Source organism: Magallana gigas, chromosome 1 (assembly GCF_963853765.1).
Source record: "Magallana gigas chromosome 1, xbMagGiga1.1, whole genome shotgun sequence".
In the NCBI taxonomy this organism is placed as follows: Eukaryota; Metazoa; Mollusca; class Bivalvia; order Ostreida; family Ostreidae; genus Magallana; species Magallana gigas.
Window position 1 is genome coordinate 5,001,263 of NC_088853.1, and position 18,933 is coordinate 5,020,195.

The window sequence follows — 18,933 nt, forward strand, 5'->3', positions numbered from 1 at the left end:
ATAACTGTAAACTAACTTGAAGAAAACAATAAAACGTATTTGATTATTCGAATAAAAGAAATCTCATTTTTTTTTTACTTTGTGCGTAGTAAGATACGTTTTATGCTAATATACCAATTTATGATACCTCTATTAGAAGAATCGAAGCAATATTTACGTTTGTTTTATTTTCAGGAAAAATTCCCCAATGTCCTAAAGAAAATGAATTATCATGCTCAAGACTTGTGCGAGAAGGGAGATAGTTTTGGCTTTGACAAGAGGTATTGTTTATACTAAAAATGTCTAACCAAAAAACCATTCACTATTTTTGACCCTTTGTCAACATTTAGAGTTAAACAAGACCTCAGTGCAAATAAATTTGAAATCAATTTGTTATATTGTAAACAATGTTGTCTTCTTTAGATTGATAAAAAAAAGGTTTTTAATGATTTAATGTATCAAAATATGTTATATCTTGGTAAAAAAGCTAGTACATGTATGTGATTTTCTATGTATAAGTAAAGGCGAAAGAAACAATTATGAATAAATAAAAAATATTGTTGGTTGTTCATTTATTTTATGCCATTGGTTTTATGTCTGACATTTTTGGGGTATTGTGGTTTCTTTATATCATATAAATATTTTTTTATTTTGCCTTCAAGGGTTTAAAAACAACACCGATTAATTTTTTAAAAACGAGGAGCTTCCAAACATCAATTCCTGTAAGGATTGAATAAGCTGTAAATAAATATTTGATTTTTTTTATCACGTCACATTACGGACAACAGTGCGGACGTGCTTTTTTTGCTCCGTCAATTTGACAACTTTTTTGTCGCGTATTAAAAAATTACATGTAAATTACATGAAAATTGCGTTTCATAATATTATGTGTGTATATATTTATTTTTAAACTTTTTTGGGACTTTTGGAACATTGAAAGGCACATTCCTTTGTGTCTTGTTTGTTATCTACTCAGTACCAAATACTCGTCTGGCCTACTTATATACTGAAGCCCAGTCTTGTCTTCAAAATAGATTGGACACATACAGTAAGACCGGTATATATGCGTAACAGGGATATTCAATAAATCATATCAAAAGTTATTGCAGATGCGGTAGGCGGCGTAGTCTCTGATGTTCTATGTGTACAATGGGACCGAGATCTGTGGAGGATCTACATCAAATCTGTAGAGAGCAGAGATATCCTCGTAAACGAGCTGTCCAAGTGTTTGATACAAATCCCTACTCCGCTGTAAAAATATTTTCCAGGAGACAGCTGCGTAAAAAAAACATACTGGAAGGTCTTGGTGCAAAGCTAACCAACGATATAAAATATGAATTTGTTTGCATAAAATAAAATTGTATCTCAGGTTTAATTATAACTCATCGACTGACACTCGCATTTTGGTTGACAATTAGAAATGTTTTATTGTAGCATGGTAGTCATAAAAACGAAAAACTTAATTTTGAACAAAAATCGTGATCATTCCACTTGGGCAATCAAAGTAAAGATTAAAATACTTGATAATCTCTTTAAAAATAAACAACTCAAATGCGACAAATTTATTGATTTACACATTGATTTCTAGCTTCGGTAGTTATGATTAGGTCTTTAATACTTTCAGTTTATTATATCAGAAGCTACATGTTTAATTGTTGATATCGTCCCAACACCTACAAAATAAGCAAAAATTCTGTAAATAAAAAATCACTATACAATTCCGTTTTATTAAGATATAAGATACGTCTATTTAAATGTGTTTTAGATCGATAGTTTCATCTAACAGTGTTACAATAAAATGTTCAACAGTAAGTTGCAACGGAAAATAGTAACTTGACAGCAAGTATATTAACTGCATTCGGTAAATGTTATGTATGCATTAAACAGTGAATATATGCGGTAAATTGTAACTCTATACGGTATATAGTTACCATTATTCGCGTTCAAACTAAATTATTACTATATGCGTTGTATTCTGTATATGCATATATTTGGTTAACCAGTGCATAAAATTATAGCAGACTAAGAACCAAACCCAGTTGCATTATAGTTGATAACTTTTGCTCGAAAGATATACCACAGGAAATCATTTAAATCACCTGTATTCAAGACCTGCTTGTATCGGTATTTACCTGTATTCAAGACCCCCATTAATAGGTGTGTGTGTGAATCAGTATTTACCTGTATTCAAGACCGCCATTAGTAGGTCTGCTTGTATCGGTAGGTGGATGTTGACGGGTACAGGTATCTCCTGGTGGTATAGTACCGACTGTAGCTAGGGTACCGGTTATATGAGTAACTTCCTGTAATCACAAAGAAAGTTGATGTTAGATTTAGCATACTCATAACTACATTGTGCATTGTATTGAATATTTTAAGTTTGATTCCAAAACACACTGAAACGTCTTCTAGACTGTAGAATAATATATATCATAAAAAAAACCAACAACAACATAAAGCTAGTATCTGATTTGGTATCTAGATAAATTGTACTTAAACTAAAGCGAAATATATGGTGTCAGACTGTATATCTATATATATTAATTAAAGCCAAAAAAATATAACTTGTATATGTTGTTATTGATTAACGAGATAAATTAATCTCGAACAAAGGCGAATTCCATGTAATTTTGAATAAAGCGAGATAATTCGTATATCCATGGCATCAATTGTATTAATAAAAGAAACCTAATGTGTTGATTAACGAGATAATCTAATCTCGAACAAAAGAGAAATCTATGTTATTTTGAAAGAAGTGAGATAATTTGTATAACCATGGCATCAAATGTATTATCAAAAGAAGCCAAATTAAACCGTGTATCTCATACTTACGTGGGTAATAGGATCTCCTGTAGTAACTGGGATAACGGTAACTGGATCGATAAGAAGAGCTTGGATAATAGTAACTGGATCTATAAGTAGATCTGGGGTAATAGTAGCTGGATCGGTAATTGTAACTGGGATACAAGGAACTGGATCCGCTGTAATATTTGCTGTAGTAACCAGCGTGGACGGCGGCCAGACACAGGGCAGTGAGGAGGATCAGTACCTTCATTGTGTGATGTATCCACTCTGAAAAATCAAAACGAGGTTAGCGATTGTTATTATAAGAGAGGTCGTCTTTTTGTAAAATGTAGAAATCAGAAGATGACAATATGTATAATACGTTTGTAAACGCCTCGCAAAAGCTGTTCCATCATTTTAACTTTTCTGTTTTTCATTAACCTTTTTAAAACCAAGTTTCCAGTTAAATTTTTGCGAGGCAGAACTACATGTAATATTAACTTTAAAATTGGGATCCAGGTGTTCATATGATAATTATTCTTTAAATATTTTAATGATTTCTTTAAAATTAAACAATGATTTAGTATTATATGATTTTATGAGCTAAACACAATTGTATAAGCTGTATACTAGTATACTTTATATTATGGATAAACCGGTATTAAGAATAATAAAAGTTCTTGAGTTTGGTATAAAAATAACCTGACAATTTATTTTTATTCTACAATGGATAAGTAATACCATTACCAATGCTCAATTACATTGCTTACCTTGATAGCAGGGTTAACAATCACCAATGAGCACCTGACTGTTTGTCTCCTTTTATATCGTGATTATGTTATGTCATGGATAATAAAGGTCTTGATTTATGTCCCTTGAAATTATCCATCTTAATGTTAAAAAGAAAAAATAGCTTGGGCTTATCATTCACAATTTTTATTGATGGTCTGTAGCCACAGAAATGTATCACATAACGTAATTAAAAAGAAAATAAATATTGTGTACTTTTGAAACAGGAAACATTTCATTTGGAAAATACTAAGAAAACGTAGGCTTATATTATGCGCAATTTTTATTATTACGTGGATCAACACATTTTAACTGTTTTTAACAAAAGAAGTATGTTTTGCCACCTGATTGACCTCTGAACAATTCTTAAGGTAACCATCGATTGACAATTAGATGCTGCACAAATGTAAAAATGAAACAGTTAAACGTTAAACGTTAACTCTTATTTAAACTAGGTTTATGTCTTGCATTACAATTTAAAAAAAAAAAGTTAGCATTGTTTATCAATATCATTGTATTTAATTGATATATATATATATATATATATATATATATATATATATATATATATATATATATATATATATATATATATATATATATATATATTAAATGTTCATTTAAAATTACACCTATTCTTAATACTCATTTGTTAATCATAAAAAATCTGTTACTGAAAACAATTAAAGAATTTGTCGAAGTACTTTAATAGACTGCAAGTGCATTATCAAATAAAATATTAAAACAACGTTTGCATTAGTTACCATTTTCTGCTGAATGTTATTGCAAATCTAATTATGTAAATATGACGACACGTTTCTTTTTATGCTATAGCGTATGTTATTTTTAAAAATAGATTTCAATTTCCTGTGTGTTTGCTCTCTCTCTCTCTCTCTCTCTCTCTCTCTCAGGTTTATCCTATGTGATCGTCATCACCCTCATCATCCTCATTTTCATCATCATCCCTATTTGTACTTAATTGTACCAGCTCTCAACATCATAATATTAATTCATTTATTCCTACTTCTACCCCAATTATAGTACAGATATTTTCTGTTAATTGTTTTATGTTTATCTACAAGAAGCCTATATTTCAACTCGCGTAGTGTATGAATTACTGCATTGTATCAATAAACATACGATTTCATGAATACTTCAAAAATTATTAAGAAAGAAAACTAAAAATAACTCTAAAAGGGAAAAAATCACTTCAGTAGATGACAAACTCCAAACACCCAAATGTATAATCAGAGATGTCATTAAATTGAAATACTAGTGAAAAATTGTAGTTATAAAGACAAGATTAAGTTTTCTGGGTTTTGGGTTTTTTTTTGTTTTTTGTTTGTTTGTTTGTTTTTGTTTTGTTTTTTTTATCTCTGTGAACCCTCATATCATTTCAATGATTGTCCTCACTATAGTATAGTCTACATATACATAGTAATCCACCTGCATAATCTTTCTCTATATGAATATGTTAAACGTTAGATATTGTTTATTTATTCTAAACAAAAAGATAGACAAATCAGCATGAAAGATTTTTTTTACTGGTATATTGAACCTATGTACACAAACACAGAGTCTGAGCCTTGTTTTCATGACAAAGAATTTTGAGCTCCCTATCTTGCTTATAATTTAACAACTGACTCTCAAATCTCATTTTTAAAATCATTAGAAATGCATTTCTACAGCATTGTAAATAATAAAAACAGAAAAACAGAATTTGATTAAAATCGTGATCATGTCCCTTTAACGACTTTAAAAAATGCGACATTGCTTTTCAAAAGCATTTTATTTTATAAGGAGTAACTTTTTTTTTTTAACTGCGATGTATTTAATCAAAATTTATGAAAGAAATATCATTAAGTATGGGAAGTCCATCGATTTTTAATAATAAGAATTCATCTTTTTTATTTAAGTGCTGTATTTAATAATGATGACATTTGTATCGAAGAGGCAAGATACGAAAGAAGGAAATCATTCCGTTACAGAGAAATTACTTGAATTTTTAATTAGCTTCCATGTACAATGGCTTAAGGAATTAAATAACGTTCCTTATCTTGATGAATGAAGTTGTCCTTTCATTGCTATAATCTATCAGAAAATCAACAATTTCTATCTGGAACCTATTTATAGCCTTGGTCGTGTCGTTTTATGGTTTTTTACATTGTAGCTTTAAAAAAAAATCGCGTTAATATTCATATTGCGTGAGATACATCTACGCACATTCCAATATTATTACATTGAACGAGAAATTTAGGGATAAAAAAAGTTTTAAGGGTAATCTCCTTCGGAAAAAAGTTTTGCAAACAAACACAAACTGTTATATTCCTTAAAGATAAGGAATTCTGGCATGCATCGGACTTAAAATATATAGAATAAAGGTTCGGAAATATCAACTCTTATACATGTAAAGCTTTTCATGAGATCATGAAAAAAAGCATCGTCATTAAAAGATAATGAATAGATATGTCGTATAGTTTTAACGTTGATTTAACCTTAAAATTTGGATTTTGGACGAAAAATGTGTTGTAGCATACTCCTAGTATTTTGTAATTATTAGTTAGCCTAATTCTTTTTACTGGTATCAGAAGCACAACTTTCAATAAATATAGAAGGAAAGATTGTATGTTTTTGTGCCTCAAACATAGTTCATATTATTTACTACTCCCCCCCCCCCCCCCCCCCCCACCCACGATTTTCCGTTAAACGGCCAGATGAAAGATAAAATAAAACAACAATTTAAGTAAAGACATTGTAAGACATAAAGATGGATGGAAATTTCTTTTCTCTCATCTTTCCCCCTCTCTCTCTCTTTTTCTCTCACACATTCTCTCCAACACTTCTCTCTCTTTCTCTGAGCGTGCATAGTGGAAAATAAATGACCGTTTTAAAAACTGTTATTGCAATAAACGTACCGGTTTATCTAGTAATTAATGTTTAGTAGCAAAGCAATTACAAGGAAGTTTGAACAAAACTGAAAATAACTAAAAAAGTATCTTTTGATAAATGACGAATAAAAAGAAAGAAAGCTAGCGAGATAGAGAAAGGGAGAGGAAGAGTTAACATATAGTTCTAGAAACAACGCTTGAATTTTAATAAGCGTTACAATCGTTTACGACGTTCATGAATATTCATTTTCCTGATGAATGAAGCTGTGTTTTAATTACCATTATCTATCAGAAAATCAACAGCCTTTACTCTTTGTGGGTTCTGTTTATCTTTGTATGATTATTTAGTATGTATGTTTAATAAAACGACGTATCTCTAATGCGAAATGAAACATCGCCAATTACGCAGAATTTAACATCACGCGTCAAACAATAACAGTGAGCAATGCAATGATTTAATTTCAAGTCTTGTTTTATTCCTTTTGTACGATTGTTGCTATTATAAACATATATTTACATCTATCAAGTATTATTTCCTCTTTTTCTTACGGAAACTTATAGTTAATTCATAGCTCTATAGAAACAGAAACTGAAATGTACACGCCCCGTTTATCGATTGGTCGAAATATACAGCAGCTGAAACTAACAAGAAACTGAAAGGACTGAAATTGGCACGCCCTGTTTATCGATAGGTCAAAACCTACAGCGATCTAAGAAAAATCATGGACTGCACGAAATTATTATGATGATGTCATGACAGATCAGACTCAAAGTCTCACAGGAAACGATTTGGCTGTTTCTTTTAGCTAACGTACATATTTATATTAACATTGATTTAGTGAATTTAACTTACATTTCATAATCAATTCATTCATTACCTAAAAGAAAGATGTTAATACTAACAAAAGATTGCTTTCTTTGACGATTCATGCGGGTTATGAAGGTAGCGACCATTGCAGAAAAAAATTCCATAACACGCTAACGTTGGTTTATTGTTTAAATAAATGTATTGTAATAATAATTGCACAATAACCGCATATGTCTGTTTTAGTAATGTTTGAAGGGTAAAACTTGAAGTAAGAAATGGATGGTAAGATGATGAGACACACAATAGATTCGACTTTTCCTTACAATTGTTAATTGAACGTACGAACGTGAAATAAATTCTAGTTTTCTCTATTTTTCACTCTTTTTCTCTTCCAAGGTTTATAGGTCAATGTGTCACGCTACATCTATCAATCTCAATCCTTGTCACGCCGTGAACTAAATATTTACCTTGAAGAATACGAATATTTTATGTAGATTAAATGAGGACACTTCAAAACGGCTACATTTCCAGTATTAATCTCTCTCTCTCTCACTCTTTTTCTCTCTCTCTCTCTCAATGGAAGCTAATAGCAGGAAGGAAATATTATCTTTTCTTTAAATTATATGCTTTTGAAAGAAAGTGTTCCAGAAGAGTAATCGGAAACTGATTGAAAATCTTCTCCTACTCATGCTTTATTTTTTTTTATAGTCATCTACCTTTTAACGACGTGATAATACATGTATACATAAAGCAAATCCCTGCATGTCCAACTCTGATTTTAATTTTTATTATAAAAACGACCAACAGAAACCAAATGCATTATTATTTATTTAAATATCTGATAAAGAATTAAAGTTTTAGAAATCTTCATCTTGCCATCTGAAATTTAAAAAAAAAATCCTTATGAGATCAACTGTAACAAAAAGTATAGAATACTTCCTAATGAAAATATGGCTATGATTTTTGTAAAAATAAATCTGCCTTTGATATGACTCAAACAAATGTTAAGGATGTGATCGATACTTAAATTCTTTGAGATCCGAAATTAATTTGTTTGACTGAGTAAGTTATAATTATCTTGATCATCTGATCCAAGCTAAAGAAAAACCCCAAAAACCTAATCTACGGAACGTTCATTTTTCGTTTGATTAAAAGGGCGTCTCATACCGAACAACTTTAGTTTCCTTGCGGTTCTTGGTTCGAATCATCCGGAGTTTCTTATCCCGTTCAGTGAGGTTTTCTTCGCTTTGTTCCTCTGTTCGACCCGCCTTCTTCTTGTTTGTGATATTAACCTTTATAGATAACACAATGAGAAAGAGTTATGTACATTTTTATGTATTATACATGTATGTTGTGTATTGAAATAAAACTTGATGTTGATATTCATAAGTCATGTTACATTTTACTTTTCTCTTCGTTATTCATATTGTCTAAATCTTAATATCAAGAGCAACGTGTTGATCCAGTCGCCTTTTCCTACCATATTTCTTTTTATTGACTTTGTACTCTTTCAATCACCTAATATATTTAACTACTCACAATATCCCTTGTGTACCGGAACATTAGCCTCGGTGTCTGTATGCTGATCTTGTTAACCTGTTTACCTGTATAACTCACCTACTTTTTGCCTGTATAACTCACCTACTGTTTGCCTGTATAACTCACCTACTGTTTACCTGTATAACTCACCTACTGTTTACCTGTATAACTCACCTACTGTTTACCTGTATAACTCACCTACTGTTTACCTGTATAACTCACCTACTTTTTGCCTGTATAACTCAAGCATTTGTCTACATACAATCAAATATCTTTCCCATTTTCCCATTTTCCCATTTGTATAACTTACATGTACCCATCTTCCTATATACAACTATTCCAGTGTACCTGTATTAGTCACCAATATGTCTGCATTCATGTAACACATTCATTTGCCCGTAAAACTTACCTATTTGCCTGTATGTCTCACCCAATTGTCTGTTTACATGTATCTCATGTATTGCCTGTATTACTCCTCCATCTGCCTGTATACATGTAACTCACCCATTTTACCTGACTGTGTATCTCATACATTTCCTTGTATCACACACCCATTAACTTTGATAGTTGCCTTTTTACACACTTATTTCGTTGTATTACTTGTCAATTTGTCGGTATATATCACCAATTTGCTTATATTACTGTCTACCCATGTGCATACTCAACATTTTCCAGCTTACTCTCCTATGTGATATTGTGCTCTCTGTCCTGGCTACATCACTCACCAATTTGCCTTTTCATTTAAATATGTTCCAATATATATTTGCGCCTTTAATTAACCACTTACTTTGAGAATATTTTTTCTGTTTACCCGAATATATCGAACATTGTCTTGTTCAGTCACCTGTTTCCCTGGGTACTCACCCATTTGCCTTTAAATTTCTGCAGCAGCATCTGTCTCTGAACCCTGTTCATCACATTCATCATGGCGGCGCGTGCCGGGTTGTCCTGGGTTACCAGCTGCTCCTCTTCCTGGATACGCCTGGACTTCTCCTTCCGGTACAGTGAGCAGGTCCTCTTTGTGTTCACACTGTTAAAATAAAGTCCCGGCGCAGCATAAATAATAGAATTAATTTTTTCATCATTAATGCATTGCCGTTTTGATTCATCCTTCTTCTGGCTATATTTTTTTGTTTATCTGGATTCTGTAACTGTCTTAATAATTTTATAAAACGCGAATTCGGCTCTGAATTAAATCTGTTCTAGATACAGAACAAGTTCAGAAAAACCTGCTTTCAATGCAAACAGTACACTTACATCCTGACGATGTCCTCCTGGGCGGTAAACTTTACATCCTCCACGTACTGCTTCATCTTCTCCTCCTCTTTGTGCTCTTTCATCTGTACAAAAGATGTAATGACTTTACAGCGTTTACTACTACTTCTCAGTTGCGAATTCTCGTGGGTTTTTTTTTACTAATATGATATCAAATTCGAATGTTCATTCAATACGTTAGCATTAAAACAACATGATTTTTTTAAAAGTTAAATGTGCGAAAGTGTAAAATATGCAATACATTTTTGTGATCGGCTTCGGCCGATCAATTTATGACCATATGAGGCATCCAGAAAATTCCACTATGCGCACACATTGCGCCTTGCACTGCCTCATTTAAATTTTTAATTACAACATGTATACGGTTACATAAATAATCATTCAAATCACGTTTTTCTTCACACATGCATAAGGAAATTTATCGGAAGTATAATTCGCCTACTAAAAGTAAAGCTTATTCATGCCGGGATCTTTCGGAAATCAACAAAATCTTGCTATATATAGTTTATTCCATGCAGCTTAATGCCAAGCATTATATTTACACTGATGACTAATGATATTACTTGCCGACCATTCCTTTAAAAAGAATATCTGTATGATATAAGACAATGATTATATCTCTATTTATAAAATGTTCACGTTAGTTATTTTCATTCGGAATCATTTTTCTAGGTTTGCCGGAGATGCACGAGAATTTTATTTTTAAGACAGTAACAGGAAGTAAATCAAAGTTACAGCGCCCCCTACCTCCAGATCCCTGTACATGGCGACGATCATATTCACGGCCTTGCTGAACCTGTTCTGGTTCTGGTACGCCACCTTGTCATTCTCAATCATCTTCTGTAACTCTATCTTTTCTTTCCTGGCTTGTTCCTCCTGAAAGAATCGTGTCAAATCTGTGTTTATGAAAAATTGTTAATCATGATTAATTTTATTCAATAAGGAATGAATTCAATACTTATACTTGTTTTATACGATATAAATTGGTTTGGGGCACTTTACGCTATCTTAACTGCGAAGCTGTTTATAAAAAAGCGTTTAATGTTTCAAACCATTTAATATCTTATAAAACTAATACATATTGAATTCATTCCTTATAATTTAATTTTTATACTCTTGATTGTAGATAAAAAAAGGTCATTGACATTTAAAACAACATAAAATTGTACAAAATTCAAACGTAATTCAGGCGTATTGATACGTTTTTGACGTTAGTCTTACCATGACGTAGACAACATTCTTTACACGTTTTAAATAAAATAAATTTTTAACCAATCAGAAGGCACGTTAAAACCAGAATTAAATTATGTATTTTTTTTTAAAATATGATATATTTTATACTTTAATATTCATTAAAATTATGTCATAATATGTGTCATGATTTATCTCCCTTCTTTCCAAATCTATATTAATACACCTTACTAATTTTTAACCAACCCATTCTTAGAAAATGTCTTTATGGCAATTTTGGACCACATGTATCAGTTAAAGGTCTTACCACTTTCCCCCAGAATACATTCCTCATTACTTATGTAATAGTCTGTTAATAATTAAAGGTTCTATTAATCTATCTGTTCTTTGAGACAGCCCTTATGGACTTCCTGGAGCATAGTTTTTACCTGTTTACTGATTATGACGTTACATCAATCTACCTGTTCTTTGAGAATGTCCTTGTGGGACTCCTGCACCACTGTGATCAGTGACTGGTCCAGCATCTCCCCCACGGCCTTGTTGTACTCAACATCTGTCTCCTTCTGGTCGTCCTGGAGATAGTGACGGAAATTACAATACGTGTTTTATAGTAGTATGACTGATACACGGTGATAGTGTTCACTTAAGAATTGGATTCAGATAAACTTTGTTACTTTTTGTTGTATTCCTATGTAGCCAGATTTATATTATTATTAAGTTCAGAAATTCAGAGAAATTGAGAAAAGGTTGTATGTAATAACGCAAAACATTAAGGCATGGACAACAATCTTACAGCTATGTGTAAAATCAGTTTCTTTCCAAATCAAATAGAAGTTACATTTACTTCATTATTGTTACAAATTGGTTACATTTACTTCATTATGATTTTTCTTCTGATGATAACGCAGTAAGTTATAATCAACTCATTTTTGAAATAATATTACAACGGGGTCTTCATCACAGGAATAAAATTAAAACACTAACCCACTGTTGTAGGCACACATTTTTTTCTTTTGAATATGACCCGAAAACTAATCAAATCCGACAATCACCTGACATATAAGCATTACTCAATCATGGAAAACCAATGCACACAGTGCCAATACATTTTGAGTGATCAATAAAATATAAACTTTTACCACAACACTACTTAGCTTTTAACAATAAAACATTTGAATACAATAAAAACGAATGATTGTACGTGAAGAACAGTTACACCATCTGACCTTTAACAAAAATACATATGAATACAATAAAAGCATATGATTGTAAGTGAGGACTGGTTAGATCATCTGACCTGTAACCTCTCTGACGCCTCCTCTAGATCAGTGTTGATGAGAGAACGTTTCTGATTGGTGAATGCCATGCTGTCTACCAACGAATCGATGCTGGCTGTTCTCTGGAGGTGATTAAAATAACAAGCTAATACTGCTTATTGAATTCTAATGGCTTTTAAAAAAAAGGAAATAATTCTGATTTCAAATATATAGCAGCTTAAATAAGGAATAAGAAATCATTCTTTGAGTATTATGAAGTGATAATTTTGGTCGGGCGTGATCAAATCCAAAAAAGCCCGAAGGGCTTTATGATAGATTTGATCTTTATGATAGATTTGATCACGCCCCGACCGAAGATAATAATAAGAATGATTCCTTATTACTTATATTTATATAATTTAAGGCCATCGTACGATTAAATCTTTAAATATAAATAAGCAAACCCCGCCGGCGCCTCCATTTGGCGTCATTTGTATTATGGGTTATATAGTACAAAATCGATACGTAGTGTTATCACAGACAAAGACACTGGATAATGTAAATATTAAGGTTTAATTACAGAGATGTACACAATTTCACATACTAGTTTTATATGGTCCACAAATAGTGTATGGAAAATATAAATTAAATTCATGAAACGTTACTATGGAAATCAGTTAAAGATAGTTTCCTTAGCAACGGAGCTGAATTTGATTTATGGTTTTGGTAAACTATCACCATTTCAGATGTTAAATTTTATTCTTAAAGAATCAATTTGATTAAACAAAATCGTTTAATTGAAATGTAATGTTAAGAAAGATGATCAGGGTACAATGGATGCTCCCTTACCATGGCGTCATCCTTCATGGCCATCAGTAGCCTGACCTGGTGCTCCCTCTCTTTCTCCGCCATCTCATCCACCCTCCGCCCGTTCTCCCGGCACACCAACTCACACTGGACAGAGTCTTTAACTGACTCCTGATGGTGGGTCAGCAGACGGTCCTCGGCCGCCATCTCTCGCTACAGAAAATAGACAAATAGACATATAGACTATAGACAAATAAAAATAGATAGACGCCATCTCTCGCTACAGAAAGATAGACAGATAGACATATAGACTATAGACAAATAAAAATAGAGAGACGCCATCTCTCGCTACATAAAGATAGAGAGATAGACATATAGACTATAGACAAATAAAAATAGAGAGACGCCAACTGAACAGAGTCTTTAACGGACACCTGGTGGTGGGTCATCGGGCGGTTCTCGGCCGCCATCTCTCGCTACAGAAAGATAGACAGATAGACATATAGACTATAGACAAATAAAAATAGAGAGACGCCAACTGGACAGAGTCTTTAACGGACACCTGGTGGTGGGTCATCGGGCGGTTCTCGGCCGCCATCGCTCGCTACAGAAAGATAGACAGATAGACAGAGAGGTAAATGGACCACTTGACACTGGACAGTGTCCTTGACCGAGTCTTGTTTTTTGGTAGCCATCTCACAAGGATAAAGATAGGGATCCCTAATCTATTACACACTACATTTATACTTCATGCACCTTGCTGATGGCGTTGCCAGCATTAGATGTTGTAAGACACGGGTAGTTATGATGTATCTGTTCTATTTTACACAATGCATTAATTCTTTAATTACCTTGCTAATGACGAGAGTATCGTTGAAATCGTCCAGTAGCGGCTGGATTATCTCCCTTGCCAGTTTGGAGAGTTTCTCCTCACGCTTCTCTCTCCAATTGCGCTCCTGATCCATCTCCCTGAAGACAAAAAGAATCAAGATTTGATTGGTTGAAGGCAAAAACGACAAAACAGAAATCTGATTGGCTGAAGTGAGAATTTAACATATCTAAATATCAAGTCTATCAAGTGTATCATGAACAATTGTATTATTGACCTTGATATTGTTAAACAGTTGCAATGAACGCCATCTCTCTATTATGAAAAGATGTTAACAATCTATACAACTTTTGAAAATATTGTGTAATCATAATATATCAATAAAATATAGACAATTTACCTTAATACTTAGCATTGCGGTTAATTTAGAATAAAATAAATATGACAAAATAAGATAATCAAACGGTTTCACACTTAAACACAACGCTAATTGTAGAGTGCACCAAGAAACATGATTAATTAAATAGTGTACTTGTCCACGGCCTTGGTGGTGAGTCTTCGCGTGCCCTTCTCCAGACTTCCTGTTGGACCGGAAGTTTCCCAGTGCTTCCCTTGGTAACCGTGAGTTTTATGATCCACGACAGCGTGACAGCAATCTTTCAGCTGTAAACATGTACAGGTGTGTCAATAAAAGTATATATAACGTGTCAATCGTTTAGCTGTAAATGTTTACAGGCGTTTTAAAACAAATGTATTTTTACATTTTTAGTTTGACGTATGCCTGTGATGAATTTACAAATTTTATTTCAGTTTTCCGATAATATAGTTTTTGGCATTTTACGTGTTCGGCAGCATCACGTTGTTGCTTTGAACCGCGTTGTAACACACTGTCTGTGTAAAGTATAATAATAACCCCTGTAGAATAATGATCTGGGGTTATTTTTCGACGTGGAATAATGACCCCCGCCCCCTTGCTGTAAAATAATTGGATTTTTCCGGAGAAAAAAGACCCAGGTTTTTTTTTCTTCATGTTAAACAGAAGGAGAAATGACCCCCGTAGAAAAATGACCCCCGCTGTAAACAAGAATAGAAATTGGTTACCCCGTATCAAAGATATCTGACTTTGAAATTACTTGAATTTTTACACTGTTCAGCAGTTTATATCTCCCTTGATTTTGTTCACATGATATTTACTGCCTCCTTAGTTGGCAATACTCCTAATAACTATCAATGCATTAATCATCTTGATATTAATTAAAGTATGCCGATGATAAAGTAAAAATATTTTCTGTTCGAGTACTCCCAGTACTTTGACGATTTTCCTTATCGGCTGTTAACTTCTGTCAGTGCCTGCTAACTTCAGCTTGGTTATAATGCCTAACAAAGGAGTAGACTTTCCATAATGTTGGTGTCATCGTTAATTCTGGGTGATGCACTTTTATACCCAGTAGTTTGTACTATGGGAAAATCGTCAGTGTAAGTAAAATTCATGAACGATCGATATCGAGTCTACTTTCTCATCGCCAATAAACAGAATTTGGTTTCATAGTGTCTAATATCTCGAAATAAGTTTAATGTGTAATCGATCCTTTCAGTTGTAAACGTTTACAGGCGTCTATGTATCAATGCTAGTACTTAAAATTAATTCCTAATTAAACGCAATTAATATTAATATTTGCGTAAAATCGCGAGAAGCCAGTCTCACGAATTTTAAAATCCCGCTTTTTATTACTATGATAGAATTGCGGCATTCGCGATTTTATGTTCTCGCGATCTGTTGAAAAACCATTAGAACACGAAATTAAGTACTTGGGTAAAATAAGGAATCTTCAGTATATGATGTAGAATATCCATTCGATTGTTGTTTTTTATAATGCGAGACACGCTATATTTGAAAAGCCAAAGTGCGCGCATAAGAGCATTTTATCAGCTGTAAATTTTTTTTACAGATGTGACAGTATCAAGTGATTTTAGATTTTAGATCTTTGTAGACCAAAACAGAGAGAGAGAGAGAGAGAGAGAGAGAGAGAGAGAGAGAGAGAGAGAGAGAGAGAGAGAGAGAGAGAGAGAGAGATGCTCTTCGTTCTAGAAACGTTTATTTATAAATTACCGGTAATGTATGGATCGCTCACAATCGTTAGTGTTATTAATACATATTCATTTTCTTTGATGAATGAAGTTAGTTGTGATTTCATTGTTATTTTTTGCACAATATCTATCTATTAGATAAGATGTTTGTCTTATTTATAATCTTCTTAACATATTTTATGGTTGTTTACCTTGTAGCTTTAAAATTGTGCGTTTATTTATATTGCCAAATGATAGATCGTTACTACGCAATCTTGTCAAACTACAAATCCGGTTGATGCAATGATTTGTTTTAGTACGGTGTTGTTTTAGTATACCTTTAAGATAGCTGGATGGTAATTGGACATTTTTATACTGTATTGATCTCCTTCAAAAGAAGAGCTTTGTACAAAGATTTATGCAAATACTCAAATTTAAAGCCAAAAAATATAAATCATATCTAAATATTTAAGGCGGATCTGATTAATTTATTGACCACGTATCCTCTTAAACAAATTTAAGAATAGATGTTCCTACAATAAAAAATCTTTTTATCATCTCACTTTTCAATGCTTTGCAATAATGAGCAGAGAAAATAGTTAACGAGAAAGAGAGAGAGAGAGAGAGAGAGAGAGAGAGAGAGAGAGAGAGAGAGAGAGAGAGAGAGAGGGGGAGAGAGAGAGAGAGAGAGAGAGAGAGAGAGAGGAGGGACAGAGCTTTGTGTTGTAAGATGACACCTTTGTTTTTTTTTTCTTTTTAAAACTCTCTGCAACTACGTATATGCTGACCTTTTGTACAGGTGGCGCTTTTATGTAATATTTGCAACATGCATTCATATATATATATTAATTCAATGTATTGTTGGTCGGGTTTGTTTATCTATTTATTGATATGGGGGTGAGGAGGGGGGGGGGTATCGTCGACACACCTAAAGAGCCAATGGTTGGGTTTGTATCTATTTATATATTTTTTAAACTTCTATGTAGAAGGGTGTTTCTACTGACCCGGTAGTGCCCTGGCTGGGGTTTGATGCCGTGATGTTGGCGGATGAGTGCCCTCCCCTGGGCCAAGCTGGACTGTAGATCCTGCTTAAGATATCTCTGGACCACGACCTCCTCCACTGAGTCAGAGTCACTGCTACTGCTAGAGTCAGACATCCTGATATCTGTAAATATATGATAGCTACTGCTAGAGTCAGACATCCTGATATCTGTAAATGAATGATAGCTACTGCTAGAGTCAGATATCCTGATATCTGTAAATAAATAATAGCTACTGCTAGAGTCAGATATCCTGATATCTGTCAATAAATGATGTATATAGCCACTGCTGGAGACAGACATCCTGATATCTGTAAATGAATGATAGCTACTGCTAGAGTCAGATATCCTGATATCTGTAAATGAATGATAGCTACTGCTAGAGTCAGACATTCTGATATATGTAAACAAATTATAACACTTGTTATATATCTCAGTACCAATAACATGTCTACACTATCAGAGTCACTGCTACTGCTGTTAGAGTCGGTTAATGGGTTATACATGTAAGTACATGTTTACAATTGACATCTAATCGCTATACTGCTAAATTATTCCTGTTTCAAAAATAAAATAATCAGTCACAATGACACCCTGAAGGGGAACACAAATAAATATGGATATTAAATGACGGAGAACACAGATAAATGTCTATGAGGATAAATGAGGGAGGACACAGATAAATGAGGGAGGACACAGATACATAGGCGTCGGAACCGGGGGGCTAGGGGGGGGGGGCTTAGATTGAGAAGCATACTAGCCCCCCCCCCCCCCCCCACGGATTAGGAATTTCATGATTTTGCAAAAAAAAAAATTTGGTAAGTAAGTTTTTTTTTCTTTTGGAAGTATAGGTATATCCCCCCCCCCCCCCCCCACGGATTAGGATTTCCATGATTTTGGGAATTACTTTTTTCTCAATATTTCTGAGGATTAGTCTAGCCTCCCCCCCCCCCACTTTCAATTTGCTTCCGACGCCAGTGAGATAAATGAGGATAAATGAAGGAAGACACAGATAAATGATTATAAATGAAGGAGGGCACAGGTAGATAAATGGGAGAGGACACAGATAAATGAGGATAAATAAGGGAGGACGCAGATAAATGAGGATAAATAAGGGAGGACGCAGATAAATGAGGATAAATAAGGGAGGACGCAGATAAATGAGGATAAATAAGGGAGGACACAGATTAATAAGGATAAATTAAGGAGGACACAGATGAATGAGGATAAAAAAACAAATACAAAATAATTGGAATCTACAGAGTTCGTCTCATTATTTCATATTTTTCATGCTTACTTTTTATAAATAAGTTTTATCTTAATATCTTTTTTTTTTATATAAAATATCAATATTGTTTTCAGACTGTAATACCTATAAATTGTTTTAAAAATTCTTTTCAACATATGTAACGTGTTAAATACTTAGAAGATATTGTTTTTGATAAACATTACTGTAACAAAACTCTAATACAAGTTCGACTCAATCTATTAAAATACAATGGTCATTGCTCTTACCTTGGGTGCTGAACTGGCTTGTATACAAATTCTCCCGCGAAGCGACGATTGTGACGTCACATGAAACTCTCTATTACTATGATCCATAGTAACTCAACGTAAAAGAATAAATTTAACGTCAAACAATGATTAACACCAATTATTTTTAATACAGAAGTATATTTAA

General features: G+C 33.2%; 1 protein-coding gene and 1 long non-coding RNA gene across 2 annotated transcripts; both read right to left on the reverse strand.

The window, feature by feature from the left end:
• Nucleotides 1–1,526: 1,526 nt before the first annotated feature.
• Nucleotides 1,527–3,622, reverse strand: LOC105330869 (uncharacterized). Its single transcript, XR_010711290.1, has 4 exons — nucleotides 3,534–3,622; nucleotides 2,812–3,051; nucleotides 2,161–2,282; nucleotides 1,527–1,652 (listed from the first exon to the last, which is right to left on the reverse strand). It is a non-coding gene; the product is annotated as an uncharacterized lncRNA (long non-coding RNA).
• Nucleotides 3,623–8,058: 4,436 nt separating this feature from the next.
• Nucleotides 8,059–18,859, reverse strand: LOC117687950 (trichohyalin). The gene is made up of 12 exons (XM_066081326.1): nucleotides 18,768–18,859; nucleotides 17,217–17,377; nucleotides 14,678–14,808; nucleotides 14,168–14,285; nucleotides 13,359–13,529; nucleotides 12,551–12,652; nucleotides 11,715–11,825; nucleotides 10,810–10,938; nucleotides 10,045–10,127; nucleotides 9,652–9,817; nucleotides 8,416–8,540; nucleotides 8,059–8,127 (listed from the first exon to the last, which is right to left on the reverse strand). Exons 2-12 carry the CDS (start codon nucleotides 17,367–17,369, stop codon nucleotides 8,106–8,108), a joined length of 1,311 nt encoding a protein of 436 aa, XP_065937398.1. The 5' UTR covers nucleotides 17,370–17,377; nucleotides 18,768–18,859; the 3' UTR covers nucleotides 8,059–8,105.
• Between the last annotated feature and the right edge of the window lie 74 nt (nucleotides 18,860–18,933).